The sequence below is a fragment of the Microtus oregoni genome, unplaced genomic scaffold (genome assembly GCF_018167655.1).
Source record: "Microtus oregoni isolate MIOR12 unplaced genomic scaffold, Mior012 000005F_ref0000423, whole genome shotgun sequence".
In the NCBI taxonomy this organism is placed as follows: domain Eukaryota; kingdom Metazoa; phylum Chordata; class Mammalia; order Rodentia; family Cricetidae; genus Microtus; species Microtus oregoni.
Window position 1 is genome coordinate 29,540,603 of NW_024543064.1, and position 25,204 is coordinate 29,565,806.

The 25,204-nt window shown below is 50.7% G+C and overlaps 1 protein-coding gene across 1 annotated transcript; it reads right to left on the reverse strand.

The window, feature by feature from the left end:
* Positions 1-1,587: 1,587 nt before the first annotated feature.
* On the reverse strand, positions 1,588-20,047 carry Nt5c1a (5'-nucleotidase, cytosolic IA). The gene is made up of 6 exons (XM_041651228.1): positions 19,916-20,047; positions 14,098-14,265; positions 13,585-13,714; positions 10,583-10,705; positions 8,593-8,777; positions 1,588-7,013 (listed from the first exon to the last, which is right to left on the reverse strand). The coding sequence occupies exons 1-6, from the start codon at positions 20,039-20,041 to the stop codon at positions 6,648-6,650; spliced, it is 1,098 nt and encodes a 365-aa protein (XP_041507162.1). The 5' UTR covers positions 20,042-20,047; the 3' UTR covers positions 1,588-6,647.
* Between the last annotated feature and the right edge of the window lie 5,157 nt (positions 20,048-25,204).

Here is a 25,204-nt window from a genome sequence, read left to right on the forward strand (position 1 = left end):
ATGTGCCACAGTACAGAAGGACATTCAGGTTCTTGTTTTGTCTTGTTTGCTTTTTAATAGGGTCTTGATGGTAGGCCAGGCTGGCCTTGAATTTAGCATCCTCTAACCTCAGCTTCCGGTGCTGGGATAACAGGTATGCACTTCCATGCCCAGCTTGTACCCAAGCCTTTAAACACACAGGGGATGTTCTACACCATCCCCAAGGTCTCATAAAGACCCCAAGCTGTGGTTCTGAGAGCAATGTCCTTCCGTTCTCAGTTACTTGAGTCTGACAGCCCCATTCAGCTGGCTAGGGCCAGTAGGAGCAAACTGGAGATTGGAGGGATAGATTTAGCAGACAAGGTAAGCTTCCTTTGGCCTGTGCAGTGTTTTCTAAACTTGAAATAGTTGCCAATATTTGAAAGTTCAGATTCTAACTTCTCAGAACAAAACAAAACACAGTGGAACATCAGGTCCTACCAGCTCAAATTTCTACATGGCAGAGAGGTACAGGACCCTGGATGCCATTGTCCTCAAGACCTAGCCCAATGCCCTTTACTTCTATCTGCTTCCTGAGTGGCTCCTTAAACATAGGGTTTGTGACCCCACTCACACAGTATGTTTGCAATGACCTTGGCAACCTTTTGATCAGTGTCAGTTTGTGGTGGTGTGGCCCTTCAGGAAGACACTTCCCAGTCAAGGTCAAAGGTAAACCAGGGCTGGCAAGAACAGAAGGCCAGGAAGGAAGTCATCTTGCCTCACAGTGGCTGTAGGGTAGCTCCTAATCTGACCATATTAGCCCTGGCTCTGTTGGAGGAGGGAAGAGATATGGGGAGACTGAGTCAGGTGGCATCTGGTTCTGTCACTCCCTCCCCAAAGCTGCAGAGCCACAGGGAAAGGAGGTGGAGAAGTCAGAGGCAACAGAACACAGGAAACTAAAGAGAAAGACTGAGCGGCCTGGCCTCCACGGCCCTTGAGTGAGGCACATGCAGTGCCCGTGAGATGATGGGGGGGCAGCCAGGACCAAGGAGTAAGGCTGGTCATCAATCAGTGGGGCCCAGGATCCTCAAATTACAGAGACAGCCATCTGTACACACTCCAAGCTTACAGGTGTGTATGATACACAAGACACAGACACACATACAAGTATGCGCACACAGTCCTCAGCAGAGGATAAGTGTGTCCATCACACCTATAAACACATACTCAGTCTATACTGCAGGTCATGGTCACAGGTGTTTCTCCAGACACACCATCACAGTGGTTTTCGGTGAGAGCTGCCGGCTCGTCATATAGAGATGTTCCAGAAACATGGTCAGAGCACCTGAAGTCCTTTTTGGCTCCTAGAGTCCAGGACAGTAATCCGTAGCATAGAAGGAGAGAAACGTAACCCACAGGCACAATGGAATGCCTGTCTGCAGTGCCACCTACTGGCAAGAGAGGTTTCTGCACCTTGCCTTCAGGGCAGAACACAGGACACCTGTGCAGTGAAGCTACCAGCCACTGGGCCAAGGGTTGTCGTCGTTGTCCTCCTCCTCCTCCTCCTCTTCCTCCTCCTCCTCCTCCTCCTCCTCCTCCTCCTCTTCCTCCTCCATCCTCCTCCTCCGATTCTGCTGGAGATAGGTGAGAATCTGGCATCCTTGGAGCTGTACCACAGCATCAGAGAAGGAATATTAAGGACCATGCCTGCCTGCTGGAAAGCAATGGTCCAGTTCACAAAGGCAGTAAGGTAGTAAACCAGGTTCCATCTTTCATGCCACCTCCATCTGGGACAGGCTGTCTGAAGAGCTGCATGAAGAACCCGAGGCCAAGTCTGGGCTTTGTAAGGGGGACTACCATGATGGGTGACACCAGCTGTTGTGGCAGGTGAGACAGCTTGACATGTTTGCAGTGAATTCAGAAATTTCCATTGTAAGGGTGGCTTGGTTGCTTGCACCTCATACTTGAAGAAAACGTCTACCTTTTAGTGGAATCTGGCTTCTCACTCCCTCTGCATCCTTCTGAGCCAAAGCCTTCCGGGGACCCTCGAGAACTTGTTTTCAGAGACCTAGTGAGGATGGCTCGCTAGATTGGGAGCTGCTGGAGTCAACACTGGGCACTCCCCTTTATTCAAAGCCCGCGTTTCATAGCCATTCACTCACCAGTACTCATTAGGGCTCAAGAGACCCCAGGGGGCCAATGAGGGGCTGAGATGACAGCTGTAGAGATGGTGTTGGGGAACCAGCAAGGCCACCTGTAGCCAAGGTCATGTTCCTGGTCCCTCACCTGTCAGCTTGAGAGGGTGAATTCATCTGACTTGTATCAAATGTATGCATCAACCAACTTGCGATTTACAGTACTTGGAATTTTAAACCCTTGAGTGTCAGGAAAGGGTTAGATAGTCATTAAGTCCCCATCTCTCCCTGCCTCCTTTAGCTAGGGAGTCGATTTCTGTCCTTAAATGCTTAGGAGGATGTAACCTTGTTGTCCCAGTGGCCAGGGTGTTTATCTTGATGCAAGGGTCAGCAGACTTTTCTGTAAGAGGGTCGGATAATAAGTATTCTTTTGGCTTTGGGGTTTCCGTTGGTTCCATCGAATTCTGATACTGTAGTGTATCTATAAGCCCAGTGGACGCGGAGTTTAAAACGACAGAAGCTTCTTCATGACAACAGGAAATGGATCCAATTTGGCCTCAACCCTTATTAGCTCAACTCAATGATCTGCAAACTGAGTTTCACATAGCTTGAAGTTGTTCAAAAGCGGTTTGGAAGGACTGCCTTAGTTTCCATCACTGTCAGCAAGGCGGCTCGAACCAGAATTCACCTGCTCAAATGTGTCCCAGCTTTTCAACAGGTCAGCTTCGGGTGAGTTCTTCCAGAATGGAGCTTCTCTGGCCACTGTATGGAAAATGATGGATACCTAGGTCCCAGCATCAGATAGTCCCAGCACTGCCACCTACGAGCTCGGCGACTTTGAGCAAGTTACCATAGGTCCCCAAATCACTGCGTCCTGGACACCTCAAGAGGGTAGAAATGGCCACAGCGCTGGTATCTCCTCCAGCAGACTGGATCACAGGAAGATACAGGATTCCCAGTGGAGGGGCCAGGGCTTCTGAGGTTACCAAAGGACACCCAGGGACACATTTGGGGCAGGGCTATTTACCACATGCTGTGGAGGGGCTTTGATATTCTGATCATTGCTTTACTGCACGCCAATCGAACAGAAGTGTAGTAGCATCGAGTCTGTCAGGGACTTGAACTTCTTGCTAGCTTCTGCTGCATTCCCACTAATGTAGCCAGGCCATCATGTAGGGGAGGGTTTGCTTTTTTCTTTTCGCGATGGGGTCTCATGCTGCCCAGGCTGGACTTGGACTGGCTATGCAGCTGAGAAGCACCTTGACTTTCTGACTCCTTCTGCTTCCATCCCTCCAGTGTTGGAGTTAGAGGTGTGCACCGTCATATCTAGCTTGTGCAGTGCTGTGGGCTGAACCCAGGCTTTTGTATTCAGTAGGCAAGCACTCTGCTAGCTGAGCCCGATGCCCAGCTACATCTCCGTCCCCCGAAGGGCATTCTGTAGCAATCTTAGCCATCTCCATGAATAATAACAAACAGAGCTACTGTTCTGTTGAGTGGCAGTTCCACGGGGCCTGGGACTCGGCTGGCAAGCACCCCTTAGGAGGAGAGTTCTACTAGGCCTAGGGATGTGGTGCTTCCAGCTAAAGACGTCCAGGATTCTGGGGGCAGTTGGCTCTTCTGCCCCAGTGCTGCCGTCTGAGGTTGGGCCTGGAGCTTTGATGCTCAGCTGGTTTTTAAATCTCCTGGTAACACAATAAACAATGCTTCATGCTGCCAGGCTCCTCTTCAGCCCTCGAGTCCATCAGGAGGACTGTGCGGCTGCAGCTGGAGCCTGCCTCCTGGACTTCTGGCCTTTTAGTCCAGCTCCAGAAGCTTTTGTCCAGGCTTGAGATGCTCAATTTTGGTTTCAGTAATAGAATTTGGACCTTTCTGCGCTGCCCAAGGCTGTCTGTATTCATGGTGTCTCCAGTGAAATCCGCAGCTTTTTACTGCACCTTATCTCCTTGCTTCTGGGATGGTACTATTCCTGTTTCCTGAGAAACCTGGAAGGGTTTGCCGTATTCATGACCAGGCCCTGGCTACTAAGCCTCCTGCATCCCAGCACATCTGATGCTGTCTTCAGCCCAGTCTTTCTGACTGGGCACCCTAAGGACACTCTGTGAGCCTGCATTCTGCACATCTCTACAAGTTTCTTGTGACCACTGACTGAGCCTTGAGGAAGGGACCCTTCAAGAGGGTGACGATGGCCTCACGGCAGAAGGCTACTGTATGATCTAAGGAAGGCAGAAAGTGCCCCGTGGCTGAGCTTCCTCTCTCACCCCCCCCCTTTCATTCCCTGGCAGCTGTTTTTAGGTTGCACAGCATCTCTGGTCTGTCGTGGAGACCCACTAGGGGAGGAAGCCCCTTACAGACTTTGTTCTACCCCAGGCCTCCTCTGCTGGCAGGAAGGGTCCTGGCTATAATGATGAAAATGACCCTGTGCAAAAACACCTTTGCTTTGTGCCCTCCCGGGTGCGGTAATGCCAGTGGCTCCATAAAGCAGCTCTGTCTGTCTCATGTGTATCACCACTTTCCAGGAACAATGTCCGCGTGTAACACAGACGGGAACCACGTCTGCATGCTGCACAGACGGGAACCACATCTGCATGCTGCACAGACAGGAACTGCGTCCGCATGCTGCAGACCCAGACTGGAACTACGTCTGTATGCTGCACAGATGGGAACTGCATCTGCATGCTGCACAGATGGGAACTGTGTCCGCATGCTGCAGACATGCTGCAGGTACAGACAGGAACCGCGTCTACATGCTGCAGACACAGACGGGAACTGCGTCCACATGCTGCAGACACAGACAGGAACCGTGTCCACATGCTGCAGACACAGATGCACACTCAACCCCGTGTTTCTCGTTTGGCCCAAGCTTGTTCTCATTTCCAGGAGCTCCTGAGCCTTCTTCATGCTCCTTCCTGCAGCTGCTACCCTGAGACACACTGCCCAGAACATGTTCTTGTTCAGATCCTGAGTCAAATGCCTAGAAAGGCAGAGGTTAGAGTCTCTGGTTGCCCTTCTGTCCATTTCCAGGCCCTCTCCTGGCCCTCTGATGATGCTTTGGGTTTCCCCATTGCTGAAATCTTTGTGGGAGCCAGGCAATCAGTGCACAAATACATGTCTGCTTGCCCCTCCCTTTTCATCTTCTTAGGGGACCAAGCATCCACTCTTCCACCCTTCCTCTGAGTGCCAGGGCTGCTTAGCAAAGGAGGAGGTGACCATCGCTCATCATGTGGAGAAGACAGGGCTGCCTGGTTTCATGCAAAGGTGGAGTCATCACTGGTACCTCTCAGGGGGCTGGTTCATCCCAGAGTCCTTTGTACCACACCCCAGGGACAGCTCATCACCCCCAGGGTATCTCTGACTGGCTTTTCCTTCTCCACAGCAGCATCAGGCTGGTACACGTTCAGCGCATCCCTCTCTAAGCCTCACGTCCTTAGTGTCTTTGTGTTCAGATAAGATCAGACCTGACACTTCTCGGTCTCCCTGCAGCAGCTTGCCCTCAGACTCAGCCTGGACAATCACTCACTCAGAGCCTGTGGTTTCTCCATATTTGGGGCTGGAGTGCTCTTTTGTTGCTGGGAAACCTTCCTTACAGCATGGTAGGTGGTAGTGACTGGTAGACCCAGAACTGAGGTAAGGAGCTTGGCAGGCAGAACTGCTGAACTTTGCCTAAAAACTGAAAGCAAAGAACCGCCCCCCCCCCACCCAGTTGTTAAGCCACTAAAGCACAATCCAGAAGGAGCCTGCAGTGCCCCCTGCTGGCTAGAGGAAAATTTGCATGTAGGGTACATTCCTCCCATCATTACTTTCCACTCCCAACATTTCTTTCAGCTGGCAACCGACAGTCGGGTTAGCTCAGGTTAGCAAGTCACAGGAAACAACAGGTCACCCTGTGCAGTAGTTCCCAAACATGGCGAGATATGGACAGGGCTGTGCGTATTTTCCATCTGATGGGCTAAAGGGCTGAGGAGCGAAGGTCTGGAATCTAGCTTATGGCCAGGATTGAGCCAGCGGAAGGGCCATCATTTTTGTCATTCATTCACCTAGACAGAGTGTTATCTTGTAATCTACACAGGTGCCATAGGAACCAGCAGCCCCGGCACAGGAGGATCCATTTAGGGCATCATCCAAGCTTTGACTAAAGGACAGCTTGGAAATCACCTAAAAGGGGGGTAAACTGAGGCTTACAAAAAAGAGGGACTTAAGTCATGCAGTCCATGCCTTAATCCACCCTCTCCTGCACAATGCTCTTCACACTACATGTGACAGTTTTCATCCCAAGCCCTTTGGCATCCTGGCTTCTCTGACTGTGCCGCTCTCGGTCCTACCAATTTCTCCACGGCATCTAAACTACCCTGCCGAGTCATGTTTTCCTTGCCAGGATCATGGCAGTGTTTGCCCAGCAGGGACTGTGAGAATGCTGGCCCCGACTTCCTAAATTCCTTGGAGTATCTGAGCAAAGGGAAGAGGGCAACAGGCAGGATGGTGGACAGTGAGGCGCCAGGAAAGGTCACCAGATGAGGTTCGGAAGTATGTCAGGGAGCCTACAGCGAGGTGACCCTACTACTGTGAACCTAGAGTCTGCTTAGCCACAGCCGCCCGCTGGGGTGTCTGGGCCACGCCGTAAGGCACATGGGCAGCCACTGTGCCCATCTCCTGTGCCCCAGCCACATGAAACATCTGGTCATCAAAGAAGATGTGTGGGCGGATCTTCTCAAGAAGGGGGCCCTTGGGTGCTCCAGCTAGGAATAAGGCCTCATCCGTCTCCAGGCCCCAGCTTCGCAGGGTCTTGAGGGCCCGAGCCCCAGAACTGGCCGCACTGCGCGCTGTCACCAGGTAAGTACGAATCGGGCACTCCAGCCGCAGGCCTTTGGAATAGAATTTCTTCTGCAGTCTACCGAGTGCTTCCAGAAAGCCTTTTAGGGGGCCCTATGGAGTTAAGGAGACACTGTAAGATCCCCCTGCTAAACATCCGCCCTTTTATCCTAAAGCGCCAGACTGTTGGGGTGGGAAATCCGTAAATCTTCTGGCTACTGTGTACCTGCTGGGGCTGTAGGTACCTGTAGTCTGGGATCTATCTTACTGTGATCAGGGCGGTGTCAGGGCAACTGTTGCTAGTCATATCCATCCATGTCTCTTGCAGCAATCTATCCTGAAGCTCTGTAAGTGTGGTTGTCTGTGTTTATTAGCAAAGAAGGAATTAAAACGAGCTAGTAATGACGGCATGGGCAGCTGCCAACCAGAGTGGACTCTCTATCTGTGAACATCTGCGCCAGATGGCTCAGTGTGTAGCTACCAACTATGAGCCTGTCTGTGGACAGACATACGTGTGGCTCAGGGTGTTGGTCTCAAGCTCTTTGGGATCAGGGGATATGACCACAGCAACAAAGCTACCGCAGGTCTATGAATAAAGAACCAAATGGTGTAGAATGTTGCCCATTGGAGCCAAGGAAGGTGGGCTGCTAGTCCTGGGGATTTCCCTAGCTGGGTAACCTGGGATAAGTAGTGTTCTTCTGGGTCTCTGTCAACCACTTAGTGGGGAAAGTGTCCTGCCCTGGGCACCTAGATTTCTATAAAAGCTTAAGTTGAAGCTCCCAGCAAGGCTGGAGAATCCCATTGCTCCACCCCTAGGGAATTTCTAACAAGCTCCAAGACACGTTCTGTTCTCAGAGAGCCATTGAGAAGAGTGAGGGAAGGTGAGGCTCTCTGAGTCAATTTATCAAGGCAACAGTAAGAGGTGGTCCCAGGTCACCACAGCCTCAGCTACCCACACTAGGGCAAAAGAGTTCTTCCTGTCTCCTGGTGATGGGAGCAGGGGCTTCTGGAGGGGTAGCTGCTTACTCAGAAGGGGATTTAAAAAGAGGAGTTGAGGTTTACAGGGTAAGGTCAGTGGATTGGGCGGGGGGGTGGTGGCTCAGATTTTATGGAGGGCTGGGGACTTCAGAGAAGGATTGAAGATTCAGAATGGGGGTGGGTGCTTCTCAGAGGAGACGGAGACCTTAGAAAGGGGTTTGGAGGAACAAAGCAGGGAGGCAAAGGCGTCTTCAGAGAGATGCTAGAGGCCTCAAGAGGTGGGGGATGGGACTTGAGTGAGGAGGTGGGACTCAGGGAAGGGGTGGAGTCTCACTGAAGGGAGCCAGGGGCCAAATGTGAGAGAGGGTTAGAACTTGGGAGACAGAGGCAGGCAGATATACACAGAGAAACCCTGCCTTGAGAAACGAGAGAGAAAGAGAGAGACAGATAGAGAGAGACAGAGATAGAGACAGAGAGACAGGGAGGGAGAGAGACACAGACAGAAAGAGACACACAGAGAGAGGGACAGAAAAGGAAAGAGAGAGAGAGAGAGAGAGAGAGAGAGAGAGAGAGAGAGAGAGGAGTCTTGAGTCTTGGTAAGAGAACCTGGTGGGGATGTGGGCTTAGCCTGGGTTTGGCCCTGAGCTGTGAGTCCAGGTCAGGCTGGGTTCTGGGGAATAAGGGGCTATTCGGGGGTCCTGGGAGTATGGAGCACCTGCGCCAAAGGTTTGTTCTCATGGGCCTTCTCATGCTCGAAGAATCTGTCCAGTCCATGGGCCTTGAAAATGCGCTCTGACTCGTCAGAAAAGAGCACAGCGTCCCCATCGAAGGCCACGCGGAGCTGACTCTGGGACACAACCACATCCCTGCTGGGGCTGAAGATGGTGGCAGCGGCAATCCCTGCACAGAGAGAGGTAAGTGTTGTCTGCCTGGGCACAGGAGAGGGTGTCTCACGCTGTCCTTGTTCCACCAGCTTCCCCAGAACTAAAGGCAAGTGGAACAGGGACTCCTATTAAAGGCAGTTTAATTTGGGAGTCTGCAGATCCTGGCTATGAGTATGCAGCAGCTGCAGGGCAGAGGTGTCACTCTGAGGGTCCCCACCAAGGTCTAGAGGCTGCCTCACTAATACAATCTGCGGGGAGAGCTCCAGAGGTGACCTTGGGCAGGAGGGCACTGAAGAGCTATTTATCAGCCAGCTTGAAGAAATTCGAATACTTTAACACTGAGGAAGATCAGGCTGGTGTGGACTAGTCAAATACCAGTCTTGGCTGGGAGCACAGGACTCCTATCTCTCTGTTCTGTTTGGAATTCTACACCCTATAGGAACCTCCAGCAGACAGGGAAGCATGCCTTGGGGGTTGCAGACACTCCTTCACGAGTGATGGCAAGTTACATACTTTCTTTGGACCAAGATAAAATTCAGGTTTTTTTCAGGTCCATTTGAGGCTGAGCTCTCAGGCTGCAGGAGAGATGGGTGGGTGTGGACACCCTGTCTACAGCCGCCAAGCACCCAGGTATACTGATGTCACGTTGGTTCAGACTGTGGAATAATGTGCTTGGTCCTGGGAAACAGCGTAAACTCCCTGTGATAGTGTATAGAGACTTCCTGCAACCAAGGCTCCTCTGGGTGCAAGGAGGCCTGTCAGAGACCAAGGCTCCAGGTTAGAATCAACTGAATCCTCCTCCCATGGTCGTCATCTCTCTAAAGGCCCCTTCTACCCTACTCCTTGGGAATCTAGGGTCATGGAGGTAGGCTTCCGCAGAGCTCTGGCAAGAGCCAGCAGTACAGGTCCCACAGCGGCTTCACTAGCCTAAAGATGCCTAGGGTAAGACAAGGTCCTGAGTATTAGGCTACCTACCTTCTCAGCTGTGTCAGTCAAATGCCAAGATGGCCCAGAACCCCCCTCCTCTGAGCAGGAAATTTATCTAACCACACCCCCTAGACTAAAAGCCAAATTCCACATGCACAGAGACACACATACAGGTTAGTTCCCAGACCCCAAACAAAGGGTGTGACGTACCTAGGGAAATCCCTATGGGTCCTGGCTAAAGAAAGCCTCACCAAAGAAAGGCCAGTATGGAAGGGAGCAGTTGACAAAGAAACCCTGAGCGTCCAGCCTGAGTACACATCCAGGCAGATGGGCAATCAGTCTTTCCTCCTCCGCGGGCTCCTATTGGGAGGACTGAGACCATGCCTGTCACCCCTTGAAAGGGGCACAGGGAATGAGCTTCTCATTATCAATACTTGTAGCTGAGTCCCCTAATCTCACCTCAACATGAGACAGTTCATCTGTGGGAGATGAAAGCCGATCACTCAGGCCAGGTTAAATATGAATCTTCCCTCTTTTTCACTGGCCCAGTGATGGATGGAAGCTTCCTGATCACACAGGAATCAGAACTCCCATCAGGCCTGAGGAATCTTAGGAAGCAGTAGCTTTCTGGGCTGTAAGGAAAGTTTCTATGGAAACAGAAGGCTAGGTGATGTTGATGGATGTACACAGTAGAGCAGGAGAAGGGAAGGAGGATTAGGGAGGGCTTTGTTTTCACTTTACAAGACAGATCATGGGACCTATGCACAGTTCCCCTTGCAGTTACCTTGACAACCCCAGCGCTTGTTCAGAGCTTCAGGACCAGGCTTCTCCCCACTGGGACCCCTTTATGTATGCGCAAGTGTCCCCATAGTCTCCCTCTCCGTTCTGACTTACCCTCATCAATGGCTTCTCGCACTTTTTCCGCATCAGCTGACAGGTAGAGGTTGGTGTGATAGGCCTTGAGGTAGCAGATGGGGCTGTTCCCACCTGTCATGCAGAATCGCTCAATGAAGAGGTCTGTGGAGGTAGAGAGAGCCCGGGTGAGGCCCCAGAATGGTCTCTCTCTGCCTAGTGTGAGCTGCCTGGGATCTGAGAGGGGGCGTGGCCAGCAGAGTGCCTCTCTCTTTCCGCCTGGCATTTCCCCTGCATCTTTCATCGAGGAAACAGAATGGTCACACATCTGGAGAAAGCTCCTGGTTTACAGCCTCCTTCCTACTCAGACCCGGGCTTCCTGGTCACAGCTGATTGTACTAATTGGCAGAGTCTGGACCCAGCCGAGCGATCAGAGTCCAACCTGGGGAGCTTGCTCCCATGGTGGCAAAAGCTGTGTAATAGTTGCTGACTGACGAGTGGCCGCTAGCCTCAGCCACTACCCGAGGACTGCTGTCTTCCTCACAGCCCACAACAGGCAAGGTTAATACCACCCCACAGAGGTTCCCCCAGGGCCCTACGCAAGCACGGAGTGCTGCCGATTTTGACTGCTCAGCACCTGCGGTTAAAAAGCGCTAACCTCGCCCTCACACTCAGAAATTTGAAATCAGTATTACAAAATGCCAGCTGGAGACTAAGGGTGTGGTTTAATGACTGAACACACACAGAGGCCAGGTTTCATTCTGCAGCACCCAAAATAAGCAACTACAGTTTGAAGAAGTGAATGGGGCTGGAGACATAGATGACTCGGTGGTTAAGAGCCCTGGCTGTTCTTCCAGAGGACCCAAGTTCAGTTCCCAGCATCCATGTAGCCGTTCACAACTGTCTGTAACTCCAGCTCCAAGGCTCCTGATGCCTCTTCTGACCTTTAAAGGCCCCTCACACAGGTGGTATGGCATTCACTAACAGACATATACATAAAAGTTGTTTTGTTTTGCTTTGTTTTACAAAGGTAGTAAAGCACATGTTTTTAATCCCAGTACTCAGGAAGCAAAGACAGACAGAACTCCACAAGTTCTAGGACAGCTAGAGTCTTGGAAATGCCCTATCAAGAAAGAAAGAAAGAAAGAAAGAAAGAAAGAAAGAAAGGAAGGAAGGAAATGGTGGCACATGTCTACAATGTCTGAAATTCCAGTACTAGGAAGGTTAAGACAAGAGACTCTCAAGTCTAAGGCCAGCCTGGAATACACAGTAAGATCCTGTTTCAAAATTAAGTAAGTAAAATAAAATGAACACCTAACTGGGTTGTTGGCTGCTTGAAACAAGAGCTTGTAAAGCTATAAATATGGATGAGTTAGTGTTGGTGTTTTTTTATTTATGATTTATTTATTTTTTATTTTATGTGCATTGGTGTTTTGCCTGCATGTGTGTCTGTGTGAAAGTGTTGGATCTCCCAAAACTGGAGTTACAGACAGCTGTGAGCTGCCATGTAATCTGAACCTGGGTCTTCTGGAAGAGGAGCCAGTACTCTTAACCACTGAGCCATCTCTCCAGACCCTGTTTTTAAAAAACGTCATGTGTTTGGGTGTTTCGCCTGCACGTGTGTGTATGGACCCTGTGCATGCCTGTTTGCCTGTGGAGGCCAGAAGAGGGGCTGGAAGTATTCAGATTTCCTGGAACTGTAGCTACAGATGAAAACTAAGGAATAAGCTTGCTAAATAAGCACAAGGGTCCATTTGGCCCGGAGAGAATACAAGCCCAAGAGAGATCGCCAAGACTTGGATTCTGGCCTCTCTGGGTCCATTTTTCCTTTCTGCTCTGTGGTTCAGAGTCATCCTGGAACCGACAATGGTCCCCTTCGCTGGAAGCTTGCTCCGAGAAACTGAGAACTTTCAATCAAAACTGTAGCAAAAGAAGACGCACCCTTTCATCCTGAACAGCCCCTGATCTCCCATCAGTCTCATGAGGCTTGCTAGTCTCCTCCAGCTCGAGAAACCGAGGCACAGAGGAAGTAAACACCATTCCTTTTACACAGGAGCAGGGCCTGTCTTGTGTGGGCTGTAACTGGCTGGTGCCAGCTTGCAAGAGTCAGCTATTAAATATCCAGGGATTTTATGAGCCAGTTATGTTGATCAACCATGGGTAGCCAGAAATCAGCCATGGACAACATCCTGTAAACGAGCAGCATTTTCAAATCAGTTTTGTTTATCTTTACAGGTTTTCACCAGTGTTTGTTTTTCTAAACAAGGTTTTTCTCCCTGTAGCTGTTGGCTGTCCTGATCTACCTCTATAGATCAGGTTGGCTTTCATCTCAGAGATCAACCTATCTCTGCCTCCCAGGAGCTGGGATTAATGGTGTGTGCCACTGTACACAGCATTACAGTCTTATTATTTTTTTAAATATTTTTGAGGCAGGGTCTCGTGTAGCCTAGGCTGGCCTCACTGTGTATCTGAAAATGCGCTACTCATTCTTCTGCCTCCGTTTCACTGACTGCACAGCTGCTGGGGTTACCGCTTCATATGCCACCATGTCTTGGTTGTTTGCTTTTTAGTGTGGTACTGAGGGGGGTGGGTCTAACCAAGGACTTCACGCATGCCCGGCAAACACAATTAAGCCACATCCCCAGCTCCTTGTTTGTTGTTTGTTTTAAAACAGGGTCTCATTTATTCCAGACTGGCCTTGAACTCACCACGTAGCCAAGGGAGACTTGGAATTCCTGCCCCCACCTCCTGAGTGATGGCATAAGATGCATGCATTGCTATACCTAGCTTTTAAGCAGTGTCAGAGATTGAGCCCAGGACTTTCTGCCTGCTAAGCAAATACCCTACCAGCTGGATCACAGCCTCAGCCTTACATGTTTTAAAAGACCAGGTTAAAAATACAATACGATGCCATGTTAGTAGGCCATCTCTGGGCTTAGGAAGGTAGTCTGTAAAGTCTAACCCAGCCTGACCCTGCAGAGGTGTGGCCTTCCCTTAGGGGGCGTGTGTGGTAGGGACATCCCATGGTCACCCCCCATGCCTACCATAGTGGTTGATACTGTTGATGAGACGGACTCCCACTTGAGCATGGTTGTTGGTCATGAGGACAATGTCAAAAACATCTTCGCTATCGGGATACAGCTCCCGAAGCCGCTTGTTCACAGCCTCCAGGGCCTGGGAGGGAGAGAGCAAAGACCAGGTCAGAGTCCCAGGGATTGAGTGGAGTTGGCGGCTAGGGATCCATTGAGGAAGAAGAGGGGAGGCCAGGGACAGGCGTGATTTCGAATGAGATCTGTGCACACCACCACCCTTTAATGCCACAATTCCACCATTGTGGGGGTTGTTCACTACTCAGCTGCTCAGAGGCACTTCACTAAAGGCGGATGAAGGGGGATCCATCCTCAATCTGGTTACCCATTCTGGGGCTCCATCAGTCCCGAGGACGGTGGCCTCCTCTTCCCACCAAGTCTCAGTCCTCTAGCTGTGGGGTTTGCCTCTACCAGGCAGAGGTTCTGAGGGAGGCCTCCTGTAGGCTGCTTCAGGAACCGGCCCCTCACCTTCACAAAGGGGAAGGCTGGCCCGGGGCTGAAGGGCTCATTCTCGTGTTCCAGCTGGTACCGCACGTACTCCTCCACCCCCTGCTCTGTGTAGATCCTCTGCTCCTCGTCCATGCGAAACAAGGCTCTGGAGGACACAGCGATGGTGACCGCATTCTGAGGCTTTGGCTACGAGAGGGACAGTGGGACAGGCTGTTACTCAGACTCACTCTGAGGCAGGTGTACTGCAAGCCCTTCCTGGATCTGGGGACGTGGAGAAGGCCAAGGCTCTGCTCCAGAGCAAGTCAGTCTTGGGCAGAGGTCACTCTGGGTTGGACCCTGCTGGAGACCGGCTCCTTATTACGGGTGTGACAAGAAGGAGGGCAGGCCCTCAGGGAGCGTGTAATACTGCCGGCCATCTGGACACCACGGACAATGAGTACAATGTTATAGACAAAGTCAGGCCACACTGAGATGACTCCCAAACGGTTTCCATCATGAAAGAAGGGCAGCATATTGCCAGGAAGAAATTAGTGCCCAGGAACACAGTAATTATATAAGAATTTTTAAAATCTCAGCTTGGATCTGTTTCCTGAGAAATCTGTTTCCTGAGCTGCAGATTCATGTATCTAACTGCCCCAGTCAACCAACAGACCCACAGACACCCCAATTTACAGCTCCTGAGGCTGAGTTCCCCACCCTTATCCCCAAAGCCAAACCCAAATCCCCCCTTTGTTGCGCCTTGTGCTCAATGCCCCATCTACTCATCCAGATGACCACTTGACGAACAGACAACCGAAGCCAGGAAGTAAACCTTCACCCCGCCTTTCCCCACTCCTTTCTGCGTTGATTAAGCGTCCAAGTCACCCATACCTGGAATCCACCCGCTTCTTCTTCTCTTCCATAGCCCAGGCCACAATCACCTCTACCCTTCCCACATTTTCAGAGGGTCTCACTAAAGTGCAGAGATAATCACAGCTCACCTGGTCACACCTAGTCAGCGGTTACAGAGTCAAGCAGACAGCCTTTCCCACAGAGCAAGAAGTCCTTTGCTAGAGACCTCTACTTCCTTTCTACTCTCAGCTTCCCCTTATCCATCTTTGCTCAACCTCACCTTTCTCGTGTCTTCGTGCACCTTCCCCTTGTCCACTGACCCTTGAACCTGGTGTTTCCTTGCTCACTATCCTCACTATTGCTCACTATGGCGAATATGCTATTCCCCGCATCCTCTGTCTGGTTGACTCGCGCCCTCGCTCTGGAGCTCCTCTTCAGTTGGTTCCTCTATGGCGTCTGCCGAGGAAGAGTTCTGTTAGGAAGATATGGCCCCTGCCCTCAGAGTTCATCAGGGCATGGGGGAAGATAGGAGGACAGAATCCGGAGGCAATGGGATGGGAGTATATAACAGATGGGGGAAGCAAGGTCTCGATGACGGCTTCAGGGAAGTCATTGGGGGATTGGAGGCCTTTGAGGAAGACCCTGAAGGAAGAGGCCACAAGAATTGGTGAGCACAGACGCAGCCTTCACAAAAGTGAGCAGAGGCCAGGATGGAGGAGAGTGTAAACACATCCAGAAGGATAGGTGGGGGCCAGATTTCATAGGGGCCTCCTCACAAGTGGGTCTCAGCACTCCTTCCCAAATGCTGTATCTGAATGAATCCCCCAAATCTCACGTTGAACTATAATCCTGAATGTGGTCATATTAAGGGGTAGAGCTTTTGAGAGTGGTTAGAACTTTTCTTAGAAAAAAGTCACCAGAGTTTGCCTTGACTATTCCACCATGTGTGGATGTAGCTAGAAGTTAGCATCTTTAAACGAGAAAAAGAACCCCAGTCTTCTGGTTTCCTAATTTTGGACACCCAGCCTCCAAAACTGCAAGAGAGAAATTTCTATTGTTTACAGTGTAAGTCATTCAGTCTGTGTCACGTTGATACAGTAACCCAAAAGGACCAAGACATCTGACTTCGGTAGAATGGGGTGAGGGGAATGTCACCATGGACAGCAGCTGGACCCTGACTGATTTGTGGAGAAGACCAGAACATGAGCATGTAGGAAGCTCATGGACACCACTGCTCTGTGACAGTCCTAGGGTCATGATCCTTTACAGTTGAGAAGACATAGCTCGTTTATGATAATCTTGGGGATGATGTATTCCACCCACTGCTAGGCTCCAAAATGATTGGCAGCAATGAGTGATGCTAGGCTGGGGCCATGTCAGGAGGCAAGACAGGTTTGGTCTCTGTCCCCACGGAGCTTCTGACCCATTTTCCATGCAGAGATTCCTTTAGAAGATGGTGCGAGGAGGCTGCCACCATGGACAGCGGCTGCAGAAACAGACTGTAGGTGTGTGGGAACTGTAGGACGCCACTTTTCTGTGATCTGGGCAGCTCTAGAAGCTGGGCCTTTATGGAAATGCTCTAAAAACTGTGCTGTGTGGCTGTGCAGTGACTTCAAAAGCGACAGGTGATGCTGAAGATTTGAAATCTAACATCACTTACTTTATAAACACACACACACACACACACACACAGTGTATATGTGCGTGCAGAGCCCAGAAGCAGGCGTCAGTGTCTTCCTCTATTGCTCGCCACTGAATGTTTTGAGACAGGATCGCTCCCTCACTAAGGCTGGAGCTCACTGACTGGCTACACTGACTGGTCCATATTTTCGGTCCTAAATTCACTTAATTTTTAATGAATTTAAGCTGCTTAAATTAATGGCCAGTGAAGCCTCAGAGCCTCAAAATAGGAATGGAAAACCCAAAGACTTCTGCAAAGTCGTGTAGCTGACTACAGCTTGTGTTGAACTTTTTAACTTCAGCCGAGATGGTGTAGGTGGCCAGCAGGGCCGATGGAAGGCAATAGTGCAAAAGTGCCCCTCCCCTCTGAGGTTCAACCCAGTCTTGCCAGTTTCTGACCATCTGTGTGTCCGTTTGTCCATATGGGGATGGGAATTTCTCAATGTCATCAGCACTTGGGAGTCTTAGAGACAGAACTGTCATTCCCTTCTTTTAGCAACTTCCCTGGACATATTTTGGAGGAATGATGAGAAGCTTCGTGTACTCATCCTGGGATGTTTCATGGTGTGGTAGGTACTCTTCTCCTGAAGAACAAGTGGTCTCTGATACAGCATAAGCGAGTGCGGGAATCCAAGTGCTATAGATTGTCCAGCCTCCAAGTGGGTCTGAAGGAACAGGTGACAGGGTCTGTGCAGAGCCCGGAAAAGCTGAACCCTTGTAGACTGACTCTTTTATGCCTGACCAGGTCACTTAACACCCAAGCCATATGTTGTGATGCATGCCAAAATCTGAACATCCACTTCAGGCTAGGAACTGGGTCAGAACAACCTAGGGGCTCAGCCTGGGCTGAGCTTTAGGGAGCCATGATCTTGTCAGCTCTGAGACTCAGCTGATCGCTGTGGCTTCGGGGTGAAGGTGAAGAATTAACAGTGGGTAGCCCAGTGCCACTGGCCTGTCCAAGGAGCTTCCACTTAGACCAGCAATCTGTCTCTTGCACTCGAGATAGGAACATAGCCAAGCAAACCGCTATTTCTGGAAGGACATAGGAGGGATGCTCGGGAGAACAGGACAGCTCTGGGTGAAGGCCTCTGGTGGCCTTCACTAGGTTAAATATTTCACTCAAACTCCTGGGAATTAAAATGAGCCCAGACAAGGCCCTGATGGGACCCATGAGGCTTGCAACCCCCAAAATAGCCTGTGGGAAGAGGGGCTATGACAGGAAGGAATAGGAGCTGAGAACGCCACCTAATCAGACGAGGGTTCAAGGGCAGAGGAAGGCCTGGTTCTCAGAAATGGGTTTGGAACACTGAGGACTCATTCCTGTTTTCCAGCGTTCGTCCCTCCCCATTCCTCTGGCCAGGACATTGGCCCAGGTTTGCATCTCACTGGCCCGACTGCCACCAGACCCAACCGCAAACCACCCGAATAACAGGCCAGTGTTGTCTTTATAAAACAAAAGTGGAACCAAGTTAATCTCTGCTTAAAAAAATAAGCAAGATCCTGCAGCAGTCCCATTATGATTTTCATACTTTTAAAAGGTAGAATGACCTTTTCTTATATTTTTTTAATTTTAATTTTTATTTTTATTTTTTTTTGTTTTTGTTTTTCGAGACAGGGTTTCTCTGTAGCTTTGGTGCCCGTCCCGGAACTAGCTCTTGGAGACCAGGCTGGCCTCGAACTCCCAGAGATCCACCTGCTTCTGCCTCCCGAGTGCTGGGATTAAAGGCGTGCACCACCACCACCCGGCTGACCTTTTCTTTATAGTCAAGTGAATCCTTAGGCAGAACCCCAATATGTAATATGAGCCAACAATATAATTGCTTTAGTTCTAAGAACTCAGATGTGATAGCTACCTACCTACCAACCTATCTACATGAATGTATTTGTTACAAAACTAACCAATGGATACAACTTTTGGGTAACAATGCATTTGAAAGCAGGAGTCAGGACACTGCCACAGACTTAAACTTTGGTATCCAGCCATTTATTTTTATGTTTCTGCACAGCCCCAAGAAAGCCCTAATTCGCACCACTAAACACTTTAGAATGGGAAGAGCTGCTTTTTGCAGTTATTTAAAGTTTTTTTTTTTTTTAAGAAAATAAATTGGATTCACGGGTCTGAAGACTGCCTGAGACATGGGGTTCCACAGAACCCAGTAGGAAAGCCTCAACCCACTAAATAAGATCCATCCATCAGGGAGCCTTTTTGGGTCCTTGTAAGACTTCTCCCAACAATCCTGCATTTCCCACACAGTACAGATTCTGAACAAGGCCCTTGGCTCCAGAGACAGCTCTTTGCTTTTCAACCATTCTGTTCCCCTCGGTCCAGGAGGCTACACTCACTGAAGATCAAAGCCTTCCCTGAGGCAGTGGCCCCCTCCCCTATGATCCCACAGTACTGTGAGATCTTTACCTGAACATCCACCATCTCTGTTGTATCCGTGGGCACACTGCAAACTCCTGAGACAGGCAGCTTAACATCCTGAGACAGGATGAGTGAAGGCCCCCCTGAGGTGACGGTGGATAGCGTGGCCTTCTGGGTAAAGTCACTGGAGTGAAGCGGTGGGATGCTTTAAGGTCAGTTACTGGGTCTAAGGTAGTGGCGTGAACAAGACCAATGCATCACAAGCTTGTCCAATAGAGGAAGAGGAATTCTTGCCTCTCTCTGCGTGAAATTGCAAAGGGCTGATGCCACCATTGTGATTTCTGTATTATTAATGCCCACCACGAATCAGAAGCATTGTCTAGGATGCAAGGCCTAGCGTTGGGAACTCAGAGCCTGGGAACGAGGCCCTGAGGCTGGAGCAAGTAACAGTTTCTTTAAAATGCAGGGAAAGCGATCCCTCTGATTCCCTAGGGCATGGGTCTCCAGTTAGAGCCCAAGCGCCTAGGCTTGAGTTGGGAAGCCCAGCTGACTGCACGGAAGCTGGAGCCCCGAAAACACTGCGAGCAGCGGGGCTTCCACTTCCCACTGATCCCGGGTGCTGCTGCCGGGGTTGCTGACCAGCACTGTCAACAAGTGCGGTCCGCCAGCGCTTCAGGGGCTGCCAGCGCCGCCGGGGAGGGGGCGGGCCCCTGATGACAGCATGGGGGAGGGGGGTTCTGGCGTGGAACCTGAGCCCGGGATGGGGGAATAAACCACCGCCACCAGAGCAGAGCTCCCAAAATAAACTGGAGCCCGCGCCAACTGCCGGGCACATTCTGGGGCGAAGGAGCTGTGTCCCCTCCGGGAGGGGCTCCACGAGTCCCTTTCCAGAGGGCTTGAGACCCCTCCTTGGAAGTTGCTCGTCCAGTGTCCCCCCCAAACCCAAGCCCCGTGTTTTACCGATTTGGGTTTCTTCTTGGGCGAGAGATTGTCATAGAAAGTCTTGGCCTCCTCCCAGCGCGGCGCCTCAGAGGTTTCTGCCCCGGGTCCGGGTTCACGGACCTCCCGGGGTTGTCCGGGTTCCATGGTTCGGCTCGGATCCGATCTGGCCAGGCGAGACCAGGTGGCGGCAGAGACACGGAGCTCACAGAACTGGATTGCGGGAGGGAGGCGCGTCCCGGGCAGAAGAAGCAGGCGGGCAGGGCCAGGAGGGAGTGCGAGTGAGCCCGCCCCGCCCGCCCGCCCGCCGCGGGTTGGGGGGGACACAAGTGGGTTCAAGGAGCCGCTGGCGTTTAGGGGACCGCTGAGCTCTGGTTCTTCGGCTGACCCGTGTCTGAAGCAAGACGGGGCAGGTGCCGCCTGCTTTCTGGAGAAGGCCAGTTGGAGCCGGACTTGTAGGGTGCTGCGGATTCAGGGTTGTAGGGATGAAGTTCAAGGGCATCGAGAAAGGAGGAAGCCTAACAACTTCTCCCTAACACAGTGATTCCCAAAACAGAAAATAAATAGGTAAGAACTCCTCCAAGCTAACAGGCCCCTTGTCCCTTGGATGCCAGCGTCCTGGGACCCTGCTCAATCGGCCGCCTTTTCTCAAATCCCGGCCCATGCTTGAACCTAGGGAAGTGGTGGGCAGACAACTCCGTTTATGAACAGGGTGCCTTATTGCAGGTGGAGGTAAGTGTGGGACTTCCACATACAGGCGAAGGGGCTCTTGAATCCAGGGCGCTTTTAAGATTCCAAGGGACTCTGAAACCGGATTCATGTCGGCTCCCCTGTATACCAGCAGAGGGCGTGAATTTCCAGGTCCCGGGTGCTGAACTTGGGGTGGTTAGTGACAGTTGTGCGGTGGTTGGAAGGGAAGGGAGGAATGGGGTCTGGGACCCAAAGAATTATAGCTTAGCATTTTAGAAGATCAGGGTATTGTCCACGCTGGTAAAGAGCCCTGTGTTATCGGGTCCAGGACACAGCCATCTCTCAGAGGTGAATAGGATACCCTGAAAAATATTAGCCTAACTGGGGGCATCCTTTGCCTGGGACCTGGGAACGAGTGGAGCAGTGTCTAGCTTCCGCCGTGCCCTGGGAGGAACCAAGTAAATCTTGTTCTGTAGCTGCTTCCTCCTGCCGAAACATTCCTTCCTGGGAGGTTCAGAGGCCCAAGAAACTTACGAGGATCAGAAAGCCCGGGAGGTTTTAAAGACTTGGGGTTCCCTCCCAATGATATAAAGGGCAAAGTAAACCAGAAGAGGTGAGCACCTTTGGTGGTATAGCAACCTGCAAGCTGAATGGGAACCCCAACCTTATAGCTTTTCTGAGTCATCATTGTGCTGAGTTTTTTTGGTGAGGCTGTTTCCCCCAGTTGCCCAGATTCTTTAAAGAACCATCACCCACAGGACAGGAACCAAAAGCTACGGAGAAACCCTGTCTCGAAAAATCAAAAAAAAAAAAAAAAAAGAACCGTCACCCACACACCTGTATGTAACCCCAGTGAGCTCACCCGTAGGCTGGACTTGGATTACATCACTTTGGGTGTTGCCTTGTATCTGGAGTGAATAGAGATATCTCTCTAGAAAAACAGTAACATAGATTTGGGTGAGAGGAGAGGGGAAATTAAAAAATAAAAGTAAATTTGGGGAAGTAGTTTCCAATATATCCTTTTTCAGACTGGAACGGATGGGGATGAGTGTTTTATTTACATAAAAGTAATCCATCCCCAGCAATTCTGATTTATGTGACTGGCTTGAAAAGATGACCTGGGCCAGTCAAATTTCTTTTTCTTTAGAATGTGGATTTAGGTGGTCAGCCTCCAGCATCACCCAAAAGGCCTGGATGAGCCTCTGCAGAGTGTTAGAGTCCTTCTAAAACAGAGCGTATGTGGTCAGAGAAGTCTCTGTGGGCAGATATGGGCAAAGACAGACAGAGGACCCCATGAGAGAAACAAGCTGCCGGTCTCTCTCCAATACTCAGGGACCAGCACGTTCTGAGACTGGGTTGACCATTGCTAAACTTACTGATATAGGAGTGGCTGTGTTGCCCCCTTCTGGGCAGTCATAGGGATGTTCTGAGACTGTTGGTTTTTGCTGTTGTTGTTTGTTTTTAATCTCCTTGGGTTTTGTTGGTTTTTTGTTGTTGTTGGTTTTTGTTTGTTTACTTGTTTTTGAGATAGCATCTGCTTATGTAGTCCTGGCTGTCCTGGAAGTCCCTACGTACACGAGGCTGGCCTCAAACTCACAGACATCCTCCTGCCTCTGCCTTCTAAGTGCTGGGATTAAAGGCGTGCGACACCATGCTGGGTTATCCCATTGGGGTTTTGATTGGGAATAACTGAGCAGATGAAAGGATACAGAGAAGCCAGTCTAGGTCAGGGACGTTGGAGAGAGAAGGGAGGGGGGAGGAGTGGGGAGAGAGGGAGCAGGCAGTGGGAATGGGTGGAATGTTGAGCTTCCGGATCCGGTGGGACCTGAGCTTCTAATTGTGGGAGTCAAGAAGCCCCGTTTGCTTGAGCTTGTTTAGCTTGTATGTTTGCTCATGTTTTGCTTCTGTTGTTTGTTTTTAGACAGAGTCTTAAACTCTGAAGTAGTTTAAGCTGAAGCTGTCCTAGAACTCACTATGTAACCAAAGCTAGCCTCAAACTCAAGACAATCCTCTGCCTCGGTCTCCCGAGGACTGAAACTGTAGGGTACATACTTGTGTCCTGAGCTTGTGTCCACCTGTAAACAAAAGCCCGGCTTAGCCTGTGCCTCCTTATGCTGACAGGACTAGGTGTCTGTTCCTTGCCATCAAAGGATGACATATGTCAGAGCTTTGCCTAGACCCTGTATGAAGGGTTAGCGAATTAACCTTCAACTGTTCTTTTGACCCTCTGGTTTCTGGCTGTCCTCTTGGCTTGCATGGTCCTCCCTGAGAGCTGGCTGCTGTAGGGATTCCCTGGCTTTGCCTTCCTGCATTCCTGCTAACAATTTCTCTTGATGCTTAGCACCTCTTCAGATGATAAACCGTGAACAGACCCTCTAGGTCCTAGGACGTCAACATACCTGAGCTGCTTCTAAGGGCATCCTGCCTCAGAAGGCCTGGTACCAATGGCTGGTATTTAGTGAGGCCCATGTCATGTACCACATCTTCACGTAACCATCGCTCCGCTTGGCTCTTTACCTCTTACTATCTTCACCAGGCAAGACCCTTAGCTTGCCAGCCCCATTCATAGTCTGGATTGGGTTTACTCCCATAACTGAGAAATCAGTGGCCTCAATGTCAGCATATTTGAGCTCAAGCCCCCGAGGCAGAACAGCAACTCTGTGAGCCTGCAGCTCCATCTTTTGAGGAAAATCATATTTTTTTGAGGCAGATCATATTTGCCACTTTGGTGTGGCTGTGACAAACTACCTGGCGGAAACAAGTTAAAGGACTTAAGAGTTTACTTTGGTTTGTAGTTTTAGAGGGTTCAATCTAGCGAAGTTGGAGCAAGCACCTGTTGCTTCTGGTTCCGCGAAGAGGCAGAGTGTCCTGGCAGTGGGACACTCCTCAAGTGGACCAGAGGGGCAGGGAAGGTGACTGGGGCACTATATACACAAGGATCCACACCTAGTGGCCTACGTTCTCCAACTAGGTTCCTACTTCATATCCAGACCATGAGTGACTTAAATGTGCTCAGCCTGGCTACCTGGGAACCACGCAGGAAGGTCTTCTGACTGCAATGGACCCTGTAAACATGAGGGGTTCTTATTGGAGGACTGCAAGGCTTTCTGAAGATTGGGGGGAGGACCAGTGGCCCAGAAAGGAGCAATGGCTTATGGGAGTATATAGGCTTACGAGGCCCCAGGGAAGGGACCCTGGGTGGCTCCAACACAGGGAGCAGGAGGAAAACCTCAAGGATTATGAGGTCAGAAGGTGGCAGATCATGCAGGGCCTTGAGGAATATTTAAGGAACCGATCGTAATGCAGGGGAGGGGCCCTTGAAAAGATGACTTAATAGGAGGTGTACTTTAAAAATGCCGTCCTGGCTTGGAGGCGAGGTGGAAGGCAGGAAGGAAAGTAGGAGGTAAATCCACCTGCCTGGTGAGAGATTGAGTGATTTGTCAAGAAGGCAACCAGGGACCTGTGCATCTCCAGGGAGGCAGGACTGGACTTCCTGTCCTGCGTCAACTCTAGCTTTTCCAGCTTCTGAGTCAGGCTCCGGAGCTGCCTCCGCTGGCTCATGGTTACCCCAAGGCAGGTTAGCGGCCTTCCTCTGTCCTAATTGCTTCCTGCCAAGAAAGCTGCCTTCTCCAGGTGTCCTTGAGGCAACCCTTGTAAAAGCAATGGAGCGGCTCAGAAAGAAGCTGGTCCCTCCACCTGCCACTGCCCCTGAACCCCTCTGGCTGTCGAGGAGGTATTCTGAAAAGAGCATTTCACTGCTTCCTTCCACGCTGGGTCAGTGTAGGAACTCTCCAGGGTTAGACTGAGTTCCTGAGGATGGCGGGACAGGTTTATACGACAGTGATTCTGCAAGCAGGGCAGGTGAGGGCTGAAATTCATCACACATTCTGCTTGTTAAACTGAGAACACTGGGATGACATTTGTGCAAAAGGGGAATTAGGCTTTCTCTCTTGGGTCTCACTGTGTGAGCTCATTATGTAAACTAGGCTGGCTTTTGCTTCTCTCTCTCTGTCTCCCTCCCTCCTTCCCTCCCTCCCTCCCTCCCTCCCTCCCTTCCTCCCTCCTTCCTTCCTTCCTTTTGAGACTGGGTTCCCCTGTGTAGCCTTGACTGTCCAGGAACTCACAGAGATCCACCTGCTGCTGCTTCCCAAGTACTGGGATTAAAGGCGTGCATCCCTGTGCCTGGCCATATGTTTCTAAGGAATCCAAAGGTGCTGTTCGCTGCTCAGTTACACACTTCCTTCCACTCAGAAGAGTGTCTCTTCTCCATTCACACAAAGGCAGCAGACAGCCATCATCTGGCTCTTAGCCATCAGTTACTATCCACTCGTTTGGATTCTTGGGATGCCTTCTACCAACGTCTCCTGCCATTAACATCCTCCCAGGAATGGTGGAACACTCCTACAATCCCAGGGCTCAGAAGGCTAAAGGAGGATTAGGAGCGTAAGGCCAGGTTGAGCTACTAAGTAGTAGACCCTGTTTTAAACAAACAAAATACAAAGTAACCATTACCCAGAGACTCAAAGCCCATGATCCCAAGGTTGGAAAGGGAGAGGCCCAGTTGCCACATTTGCCAGTTCTAGTTTGGAAGTTTAAACTGTTTTTTATGTATTTTATGTA